General features: G+C 34.8%; 1 protein-coding gene across 2 annotated transcripts in view; it reads right to left on the bottom strand.

The window, feature by feature from the left end:
* The window catches only part of LOC106066879 (uncharacterized), a 32,680-nt gene extending 20,578 nt beyond the window's left edge, over window positions 1–12,102 (bottom strand). For both annotated transcript variants that reach the window (XM_056029055.1, XM_056029054.1), the window contains exon 1: window positions 11,936–12,102. In XM_056029055.1, the coding sequence (XP_055885030.1) occupies window positions 11,936–12,026 (91 nt within the window). In that variant the 5' untranslated portion in view covers window positions 12,027–12,102. The remainder of the gene's footprint in view (window positions 1–11,935) is intronic.
* Window positions 12,103–12,532: the final 430 nt, after the last annotated feature.

The raw sequence follows: 12,532 nt of genomic DNA on the forward strand, positions 1-12,532 counted from the left end.
AGATTTCCTGACGAACATTCTTTCATTAGACAATACCGTAATGAATCGCGTACTAAAAATTAATTCGTTTAATTGTTTACTTAATAATCCCATCCCTATATCTAAAACTCTAATTCAACTCTAAGATGATAAAACTTCTCTTCGCACAGATAGTTTTATACTTTAACACATAAACATATTAATTAAAGTCCATTCATTTCATATTTTGATCAAATAAACATTCAAATTTGGTTTTCTAAAGCTACATTCATCTACGAAAGCTGCGAAGCTGAGTTGAGATGGGCCTAGATCTATATTCATTCATGAATCGCGTAGTAAATATAATTTCGTTAAATTATTCACTTTATAATCCCATTCATTTAACAAAGCTATCGCTCTTTTCGTTTTTAATAGATAAGAATGTATCGACTTCGGGTAAACCCATTTTCGCAAACCTAATTTTATTTTCGTAGCGAAAGAGAAATAACGTGAAAGGATCATTAGCTAAGTTTAACATACATATAAATCCAATCCACTAGATTATTCAAAAGCATTTTTTACATAAATTAGTTCCTGATATCTACAGATTTCCTGGCGAACATTCTTTCATTAGACATTACCAAATGGTTACACATTAACACATCTCTCTTCTGAGGTCTGAGTCTATTCCTAGGCCTAGGTCTAAAACTCTTACTGAACTCTAAGATGATAAAACTTCTTTTCGCAAAGATAGTTTTATGCTTTAACACATAAACATACTAATTATTGTCCATTCATTTGATATTTTAATCAAATTAACATTCAAATTTGTTTTTCTAAAGCATTTTTAATACATTCGTTCGCTGTTCGCTAAAGCTGCGTAGCCGTGTTGAGATAGGCCTATATTCATTCATGAAAAAAAGTTCACGCATGCGCAGCACAGAACTCTAGATTAGTGTAGATTTAGATCTACGTCTACCTCAAGATCTACTTTATACTTTATACACATGAACATACAAAATTTAGTCTATTCATCTCAAATTTTAATCAAATATATGTAGGCCTTCAAGCAAATGTTTTAATTTGAAAAAAAAAATGGATTTAATTAAGCCTATTAGCTATTTTGATTTGATAGCTTCATTCACACTATTTTTACATTGACACATTCGCTTTACTTATTACATTATTATTATTTCGTTTAATTGTTTACAAAACACTCTCAGTGACTATATCGACAGTAATGCGCAAATAAAGACCCGCGGGTAGCGGGTAACATATGTCTAGTATATTATAAAGTAGAATGTGTGGTGTATGTATGTATGTATGTTACTTATAGACATCAAAACCGCTTGACCAATCTTGATAAAACTAGGCGGGAATGTTCCTTGGGTACCAACTTAGACCGTAGTGCATGTATTGTAGTCCTAAAACAAACTTAAGACCCTCAAAAAAAATATAGTTGTCCGACTCTATTACAGCTATAGTATTTTATGGATCTAGGCCATGTCTACAATGTTGACATGAGAAAAGATAGAAAGGATTTAGACCTAGATCTAATTTTAAGAAATACACTTTGCGCATATAAATTTTTACTTTGACACATGAAAAGACAAAAGAAGATCCATTGATTTCATTATATAATAAAATTAACCTTCAATTTTGTGTTTCAAAAGCATTTTTTACATTAATTAGTTCCTTATATCTGTGATTACAGATTTCCTGACGAACATTCTTTCATTAGACAATTCCGTAATGAATCGCGTACTAAATATTAATTCGTTTAATTGTTTACTTTATAATCCCATCCCTAGATCTAAAACTCTAATTCAACTCTAAGATGATAAAACTTCTCTTCGCACAGATAGTTTTATACTTTAACACATAAATATATTAATTAAAGTCCATTCATTTCATATTTTGATCAAATAAACATTCAAATTTGGTTTTCTAAAGCTACATTCGCCTACGAAAGCTGCGAAGCCGAGTTGAGATAGGCCTAGATCTATATTCATTCATGAATCGCGTACTAAATATAATTTCGTTAAATTGTTCACTTTATAATCCCATTCATTTAACAAAGCTATCGCTCTTTTCGTTTTTAATAGATAAGAATGTATCGACTTCGGGTAAACCCATTTTCGCAAACCTAATTTTATTTTCGTAGCGAAAGAGAAATAACGTGAAAGGATCATTAGCTAAGTTTAACATACATCTAAATCCAATCCACTAGATTATTCAAAAGCATTTTTTACATAAATTAGTTCCTGATATCTGTGACTACAGATTTCCTGGCGAACATTCTTTCATTAGACATTACCAAGGCAAATGGTTACACATTAACACATCTCTCTACTGAGTCTATTCCTAGGCCTAGGTCTAAAACTCTTTTTGAACTCTAAGATGATAAAACTTCTTTTCGCAAAGATAGTTTTATGCTTTAACACATAAACATACTAATTATTGTCCATTCATTTCATATTTTAATCAAATTAACATTCAAATTTGTTTTTCTAAAGCATTTTTACTACATTCGTTCGCTGTTCGCTAAAGCTGCGTAGCCGTGTTGAGATATTCATTCATGAAAAAAAGGTCACGCATGCGCAACACAGAATGAACTCTATTAAAGCCATTTTTTAACTCTAGATTTCTAGATTAGTGTAGATTTAGATCTATGTCTACCTAAAGATCTACTTTATACTGTAACATATGAACATACAAAATGAAGTCTATTCATCTCAAATTTTAATCAAATATATGTAGGCCTAAAAGCAAATGTTTTAATTTGAAAAAATGGATTTAAGCCTATTAGCTATTTTGATTTCATAGCTTTATTCACAATATTTTTACATTGACACATTCGCTTTACTTAGTACATTATTATTTCGTTTAATTGTTTACAAAACACTCTCAGTGACTATATCAACAGTAATGCGCAAATAAAGACCCGCGGGTCGCGGGTAACATATGTCTAGTATATTAAAAAGTAGAATGTGAGGTCTATGTATGTATGTATGTTACTTATAGACATCAAAACCGCTAGACCAATCTTGATAAAACTTAGCAGGAATGTTTCTTAGGTACCAACTTAGACCTTAGTGTATGGATTGTAGCCCTAAAACAAACTTAAGACCCTAAAAAAAAATAAAGTTGTCTGACTCTATTACAGCTATAGTATTTTATGGATCTAGGCCATGTCTACAATGTTGACATAGAAAAGATCGAAAGGATTTAGACCTAGATCTAATTTTAGAAATACACTTTGCGCAGAGTTTTTTACTTTGACACATGAAAATACAAAAGAAGATCCATTGATTTTATTATATAATAAAATTAACTTTCAATTTTGTATTTCAAAAGCATTTTTTTAATAAATTAGTTCGTTATATCTGTGACTGCAGATTTCCTGACAAACATTCTTTCATTAGACAATACCGTAATGAATCGCTTACTAAAAATTAATTCGTGTATTTGTTTACTTTATAATCCCATCCCTAGATCTAAAACTATAATTCAACTCTAAGTTGATAAAACTTCTCTTAGCACAGATAGCTTTATACTATACTACTAATTATAGTCCATTCATTTCCTATTTTGATCAAATAAACATTCAAATTTGGTTTTCTAAAGCATTTTTAATAGACTGCATTCGTTTACGAAAGCTGCAAATCCGGGTTGAGATAGGCCTAGATCTATATTCATTCATGAATCGCGTACTAAAAATTATTTCGTTTTATTGTTCATTATATAATCCTATTCATTTAACAAAGCCAGTGGCGTAACTAAGGGGGGGGGGGTGGGGGGGGAGAAATTTAAAATCCCCCCGGGCCCCCACCTATGGGGGGCCCCCAAATGGGTGTCCGAAATTTATTTGTAAATACATAAATTAATATATTTGATTGACAAATAGTGTCAACGGGTGTCTTTTTTTTCAACATTTATGGATTAAAAATTTATCACAAAGACTAAACCTAGATCTAGGTCTATCAGTACGTTGACTTTGTTGACATTTAAAAAATATTTTTTCCCACAGAGATTAAAGTTTTTTTTAAAGTTAGTTTTACATTTTAAACTTTGTTGCCACGAATAAAACTGCATGATATACAGCGAATTCCAGGTATCTTGTTACCTTTACTAATAATAGATCTAAATGGCGAGTATTTTATGGCTACACTAATTAACCTTGAAGCAAAATTTACAGAATCGAGTATAACAGATCCAAAAGTTATTCTTAATAATGCAAGAATAGTCCATTATTCGGGTTTGGCGTCTATAATTTCAGAATTAAACTTCACACTCGAGTTATTACCCCTCTATTCATCTTTCAAATCCAATGGAAACTCTATTTTTATTTCCATCTAATCCTTTTGCTTTTGCACAAAACATAAACAACAAACAATAACATAATATCATATAATATTAGCACATCCTTCCTTTTGAAGTTATTATCACACCCTTCCTTTTCAAGTTCTTAAGAGTGATATCTACCATTTGGGGGCCCTATGCAAAACTGATTGCGCGGGGCCTAGTCTCGGTAGGGATAAGCATAATGTCAAAAGTTTTTTTTTTAATTAGAAAATAGGCCTACTTTCGTCTTTGCAATACATTTTTATCAAATGAAAGCTCGAAATGCCACTTTTTATTTATTGGCACCCCAAAATGTCAATTTCGTTTATTCTTAAGGAGATTTGAATAAATTAAAAAAAAGTTCAGGACTTTATCGTATATTTTGCCTTTTCGTGAGATTTCCTGGAGGCCCTGGAAAATCAGGAGGTCACGAAAACCCTGTTATTTTATATACGTTATAATGGTTTAATTTAATAATGTACACTTAGAATTAGCGCGTGTCCTATGAAAGCGCGGGGTCCACTGCGACCGCATAGGCTGCAGAGGCCTAAGGCCGGCCCTGTCTAGTAGGAACTTTAACAATTCGTCCACTTCTGGTTGTCTTGACTGGCACAACAAGTTCTCTAGACGTTGGTCTATAACTGTCTGTTTCGTTTGTTCCAACAGTTTGCAGTTCATTGTCTCCATCGGTATCATAGTAGGCCTACCCAGAGATGTCTTCATCGAAACTCTTATTCAAAAAGCGTTGATTTCTTCTGTATGTTTTTCCGTTTGTCTTTATGATGTAAGATCTGGGTGCTGAATGTTTTTTATGACAACTGCTTTCTGCCATGTTTGACCTAGACGAACTCTCCGACAGAATAATCTTTAGGTAGTCTTGCTTTTGCATTGTATTTCACTTTGCTTTTCATCTGTCGTTCGTTGAGTAATGTCTCTGCATTTTCAGCTACCGATGGTTTCAATAGTTTGGGATCAGTTCGAATGATTCCCTGAGTCTTCTACTCGTCAGAAGTTGTGATTGTGAATACGGCAGTTCACTTATCGGACAATTTCTATACTCGAGCATAACGAGATATGGATCTTTCCCACTTTTGTATGCTCTGAATCCTTTTGCTTGCGCACAAAACATAAACAACCAACAATGACGTAGTACCATATAATATTAGGACAGAATCTTCTTCATGCAGTGGAAAATTAATAATTGTTTGCCTATCTTGAATTCTGGTCAAAGCTCTTGCTCCCAATTTATATAGTTCGGAAGAAACTACAAAAGTCTGGACTGCATATATGGAAAGCTGCTAAAGAAATTAGTACCCTTTCATGCTTTCTGCAAAATGATGAGAAACTGACAAAAACCCAATCCATCAAAAAAGCAAAAGAAGGTAGTGAATACTATGGATTCCCTGTAATCCCTGTGGGAAGCGTGGTCGAGAGGCTAAGTGCGCTTGAACTTGGCTTGTCTTGGCTACCTAGAAGGGGACTCGAGGTTCGACACCCGACTCGGGCAGAGTTGCGTTTACTGAGCGCCTAAAGGCAGAACGGAAAACCAACTCCTAGATTGGACCAAAGCGCTCTGAGCATGCTATAAGCATGAAAGTAACGCTATATAAAAGCTATAGAAGAAAGAAAAGACTTGATGGGAAGTTGAGTTCTAATGTAGGACTGTCAATAGAACTCCAATTCAAACGTGATGCGACAGAAGTGCTAGACAGATTTCATATGGAGATGAAAGGCAGACTCCAAAGGCTGGAAAGAAAATGGATACCTTTGGGTTTCTTCTTGAACCAAGACACCTGTTAGATGAAGACCCGCTTATGACAAACTGTGCTACTTTTCCTGTTTGTATGATGTCATTGATGCACGAGCACTTTTCATCAACAAACCAGTAATACAATCACCAATAGACATATTGAGGAAACAGGCTTCATATGGTAATTACGTGTGCTCAAACTTTGCAACCTCCTCCGAATACCGCTAACTCAGGCCACTTCCATTACGTCATGTGAGAGATCATTCTCAAAGCTCAAGTTCATCAAAAGCTATCTCAGGAGCACAATGACACAAGAAAGGCTTATCATGGCTTTAATGTCAGTGAAGTCACAAATACTAGAAAGTATCGATGTAGTTGATGTTATAGATGTCTTTGCTGCACAGAATGCACGACGTGAAGCGATATCAATTGAGATTTGTCACTTGTGCATTATTTAACTAATAAACAAAGCTTTTATTCATTAAAATAGTCTTGATTACTTTTTGTTAAGTTTACTGATATACTGAACCAATTTGATTTGGGGCTTATATATTTTTGCGTACATTATTCCATGTCATATGTCGAATGTCAAAATGCAAGGGGCCCCGAAAGAGGTCAATCCCCCCGGGCCCCCAAATCCCTAGTTACGCCCCTGAACAAAGCTATCGCTCTTTTCGTTTTCAATAGATATGAATGTATCGGCTTTGGGTAAACCCATTTTCGCAAAACTAATTTTATTTTCGTAGAGAAAGAGAAATAACGTGAAAGGATCATTAGCTAAGTTTAACATACATCTAAATCCAATCCACTAGATTAGTAAACACAAACTTAGACCCGCAGGTCGCGGGTAATTTCAGGCTAGTATATATATATATATATATAACTTCTGTATTATATAAGATAAGAAGATAAGATTTCATGACTTATTGATATAAATAAATTAAAAAATGAAAGATTGTATGATTGATTGATACACGTTAATGAGAATAGAGATGATTTGAATACTGATTTCTAAAATCAATGAAAAAAAAGAATTTGATGATTTATTGATATTTGACAAAGGCAAAAGGGATGATTTGATGACTGATTGCAACAGGTTAATGAGAAAAGAAACTGTTGAAGCTTTTGTTTATCATTCACAAAGTAATGTTTGTTACAATGATATAATTTTATTTCTATCATTTGCCTGTGTGCTCTACATTTTTCAAGTGCTACTTCAGAAGAAAATATTTTAAAATCCTAGCTTGCACCGTTCCAAGAGATGGTAGCAGGCTGGGCTCAAACCTAGAACTATCAAGCAGACAGTTCATAGCACATACCGCCCTACCACTACATGGCTAATATGAAAAACAGACAAATGAGATGATTAAATCCTTTTCTGTGTTTCATTTGAAATCTCAAGAAAAATCATTTTCCCTTTCATCTTCTTGAGTGACGAAAATATTAAACATATCTAGAGAAACAGGCTAGGCATTAGTGGACAATCTTGCCAGTTTTAGCCTTCGTATTTTTACAACGTGAGTCACCTAAGACCATTCTTTTATGCATGCTGTCCATTTTGGATATTTCCTGTGCCGCTTTGTCCAAACTGGTCTAGTTCTGAAGATATTTATTTCGCGATTTCATAAATTATTATAGAAAGAAATTGACGATTTTTTGGCGTTCAAACTGTCAATTAAATAACTGCAAATGTATGGTTTAGGAGTCAACCATGAGGCATTCTGTAAACATGTTCAAGCCAGCCAAGAAATCAACTGCAGATAAAAATGCGGATGTCTTGACAAGTGCTCTTCACACGATTTTCTTTTGCAAATTAACTACATTCTGTGTTTTTGTAAGCTTTAAGATGGTCATTTAGTCATTAGTCAAGAGCTGAAAGATCCATGTTTTAGGGCCGGTGTCCCGAGGTCAAGTGGACAGAATAGAATCCACTTTGTGAATAACAAACAACTTAAGTTACATATTTTGATATATATATATATATATATATATATATATATATATATATATATATATATATATATATATATATATATATATATATATATATATATATATATATATATATATATATATTATAAGTTCCCACGGGAAATACTGCATTCCTCACAAATCTTCGAAGTCGAAGACAAACCTTATCATTATAAGTTCACATTTTAAGAACAGGTACTATTTGTATCTGGATGGGTGTCTGGTCGTCTGGTATAATGTTGTTATAACCCTGATGATAGTTCGGATAGGGGTAGTAATGTGTGTGTAGTCAGCCGACTCAATTCGCCCAAGGCCAGCGCTAGACGAGAGGTCAACTATGCAGTGGTTAGCCGAAACAAGTGACAACTCGAAGGTTCGCGAAATACCTGTGTTGTGAAAAGTACTCAGACTAGTCACGTTAAATTTAGTCATTTAATCAATTAGAATAGTTGAGTGCCTTTCCGTCGGACTCAAGAAAGCCAATGGAGACTTTAGATAATAGCGACTGTGTTACAGTCACAACGGTTCTCTACAGTCTGATGCACTACAGACGACTTGGTTCAGTACGGTTCAGCGGTTTATTACGATGGTTAGGTGCGGAGTACTGTTTAGTACAATCAAGGGCCCTAGCGATTATGAGACGATGTCTTGATCTTGATCTGCGATCGAGTCCGACACAACGAGACCAGTATATGAAGTCAGTCCTGAAATGTTATACCCAGTGTAAGTCAAGGCAACGCAAAGTGGCTAGTGTAAGAGTTGATACGGTGGTACGGTTGTTAATGGAGAAATATTTAGTAAATGTTACATGTTGCCAATTGTATAGTATTGGCTGGGATTTATTAATCATTTTACTGGTATATTAAAATAAGGTGGCATGGTAGGATAACCAATGAGGAAGTGCTACAAAGAGCAGGGTGCCAGGACATCCGCTCTGTTATCAGCAGCAGACGCCTTGGCTGGCTTGGCCACGTTTCGTAGAATGCCAGTAGGTCGACTTCCACAGGACATCCCGTATGGCGATCTAATGGAAGGCAGGAGAGCCGCAGGTCACCCACTTTTACGTTATACTTTTTACCTTGTGGGAAGCGTGGTCAAGTGCGCTTGAACTTGACTTGTCTTGGCTACCTAGAAGGGGGCTCGAGGTTCGAGTTGTGTTTACTGAGCGCCTATAGGCCGCACGGAAAACCAACTCCTAGATACACCCTCCCCCCCCCCAGTGGTCCACAAATGAGATTGGACCAAAGCGCTCTGAGCATGCTATAAGCATGAAAGTAGCGCTATATAAAAGCTATAATAATAATTATAGAGATGTATGCAAACATGACATGATGCTCTTCAAAACCGACAGTAGCAGCTGGGAACCAGCGGCACAATAGTTGCTGTACCAGCGTTATACACAGCGGCTTAATAACTATTTAAAGTTTCGCCCCCCCCCTCACCCGTAAAATACATGCCGCCTTAGGAATAATATTACTCGGGCTGGACAAATACATATTCGTTTAAGTCCCTACCCACACGGTAGGCAACGAATATAGACCATAAATCTGACCTGACGCCTGACACCTCCGGTATATGGTCATATGTGAGAAAATCAACTAGCTTTCTTCCCCACCCGGTCAACAAAAAGTCCCATCTATACGTAAAGAGAGACCTAGGCATTCTAAGATAGGCCCGCTAGAATTCAGACAGTCTCCTCTGTTAGGGAGTTTACTTTGTGAGGTTTCCTTATGGACAAACGGGTGAATATAAATATGCTTATTTTATGTTATAGGAATGTGTGAGTACGCAACCACGTTCCCAGTCATTGCATTATGACTTTATTATATATGTACATTGCATTATTTTAAAATGATGCTACATTGTCATGTAGTATCATTAATACTACTACATCTGACTGTATTTGTAACCGCAGTTATCTGCCCCTTAGTGTATTTGATTTATTACATTTTGCCCATATCGGAATCTTAATAATTATTGTGAGCATTAAGGTTTCATGAATATAAGTGCTGCCTAAGAACTTACATCACCTGCTCTAAACCTACAGAGCGCAAGCGCAGTTGATTTTTTCACATTACTATCATACACTCAGAAATATTATTATGCATTACACCCTTGTGAATAAATCCTTGAATAAATATGATTTTGATTAATTATATCAACCTTTATCATTATAGCTTGACTCGACATACTCATTCCCCGTTTTACTATAACTCATTAATTATCGACGTAATCACATTCAATGGATGAATCTTGACTAGTATCATCCTACATTGTATGATAACACAATTATTGTGGTTTACTCCCTTATATTTTGGTTATCATCACGTTATGTATACTTTAAGATTTCATGCTAATTGTTTTAAATGCCTTATTGGGATTGATACCAATACCTACATCTGATAGATTGCAAGACGTATGGGAATCCCTCTTCAACGCCTTTAGGAGGTTCCTAATTGTCTTTCATATCCCAGCATGGTTGCTGTATATGTAACTGCTTGCCGTAACGGCCAGATCTTCACACAAAGCTGTGACCGTAGCCGACCACACCAGATACCCCCCAATTACATACCTGTCAGGAAGATGGCATCACCTACTGTCCTAGGCCATAGAATATTGCCCAGTGTCTACAGTGTCTTCTGCCCAGTATCATCTGCCCAGTATACGGCCCAAAATTTCCACTGACCAATAGCTACTGCGCAATGCCGACTGCTTAAACTGCAGAAGATAAACTGGTGTGAGTTAGCACAGCCATAAACGGTCTAACCCTAGCACAGAGGACATCCCCAGACGACGTCCTAAGACAGAGCCGAATGATTCATCCTTCTGAGTGCCAGTCCGACGACCGCCAGAAGACGACCCAAGGGTTAGCAGCTAAGAAAATAAGTAGCCAGACATAGGAACACTCTTCCAATCACTCACCAATCAGAAATTCATGATGAGCAATTATTTTAGATATTAATATACCATTTTCAATTCTCGATTATATTTTTTATATCAAATTATCTTGTGTAAACTCTTAGTCATTAAATCATTTTAAATTATACATTAAATATACTTTTCTGTTCTTACTGTTAGTTGCGGTGCGCCTGTACAAAATCTTGTATATGTGAGCGGGATAAATTAATAAAATTTCTCCTAGACTGTAATAAACGAGCCGAAAAATATTTATTTGAATATTTCGTCCCACGGGATTAGTTTTTATCCTTCTGTCCTGTAGCGTCTCTAAATTTAATAATGTCATTAATGTTGTTGCTCTAATTAAATGAGAATATTTATTCTATTATAAATCTCACGTTTTATTTAGCGTCTTTTAAAGTTTCTTTATGGTTCTTGAGATGAGGTATCCCGAAAGAGGATGCATATTCTAATAAGATTAAATAGTATTTTAATGCTCATGTCCTTTAAACCAACCTTTATTTTTCGTTTATTTTTTTTATATAATTTCATCAATATAGGGGGTTCAATGATAATTTTAATTTCATTATTACAACTATATATATATATATATATATGCATCTGGCATGGTTACGAAAAGTTTTCGAGAGATCTAAATGGAAGGATGTGCTAAATGCAGAACATAGCCCTCCATGTGTTATAGCGCCACTGCGATTGATAAATGTCTATGGCAACCATTGAAAAATATTATTTCTGTATTTTTTTTTTTTCTAATTTTATACCAGTAATATTGGAAGGAAAAAAAATCCTTTTTTTTTTTTTAAATAAAACAAATGTATAATGCAGAAAACATAAATGTTGATGTCATATTAGTACTATATTATCCTATTTCTAGAGAAAGGTTATATAAAGCTGGTCACAGTACAGGCAAGTTTAAATGTTTCTAAAACATTAGACATTTTTTTTTAATTTACAAATCAAATTTTATATACAATAGCTTATTACTGTATTTACCTTGGCATTGCACTACAGTGACTATCAGTAAAAGTAGCCACACAATCATTTGATGAGTTAATCTCAAATCAGAACTGTAGAGTGTAAACATGTAGCTTCCTTTAAGATTTTAATTTTCTAAGCAAACAAAACATTATACCGGTACATAAGAAACATCTTGACCTTTGACAAGTGTTTTCGTCTTTTGTATTTCTTCAGTTTAACCCAGAAGTAAAATGTTACTTTTGAGATTTTTTCCACTTCATTACTAATTAACGAGATACCAAATGTGTGGAAGTCGTCCATAATTGTACCTGTGCCAAAGGTTTCCATACCAAAGGAAATAAATGACTTTAGACATGTTTAACATTGTGTCTAAATGTTTAGAAAAACTGGTTAAAATGTTTCTTTTGAATGATCTTTATAGTAAATTGGACCCTTTACAATTTGCTTACCAAAAGGGTAAAAGTGTACGATGCCATTCTAAATATTTTAAATTGTTCTTTATTGATTTCTCATCAGCTTTTAATACCATACATTCACTCATTAACGCTTTTCTTCTGCCAGCGCTGTTCTCTTGTCTTCTGCTACTTGTGCGCCAGTTTTCACAGCACGAAC

This window comes from Biomphalaria glabrata, chromosome 5, assembly GCF_947242115.1.
Source record: "Biomphalaria glabrata chromosome 5, xgBioGlab47.1, whole genome shotgun sequence".
Lineage (NCBI taxonomy): Eukaryota > Metazoa > Mollusca > Gastropoda > Planorbidae > Biomphalaria > Biomphalaria glabrata.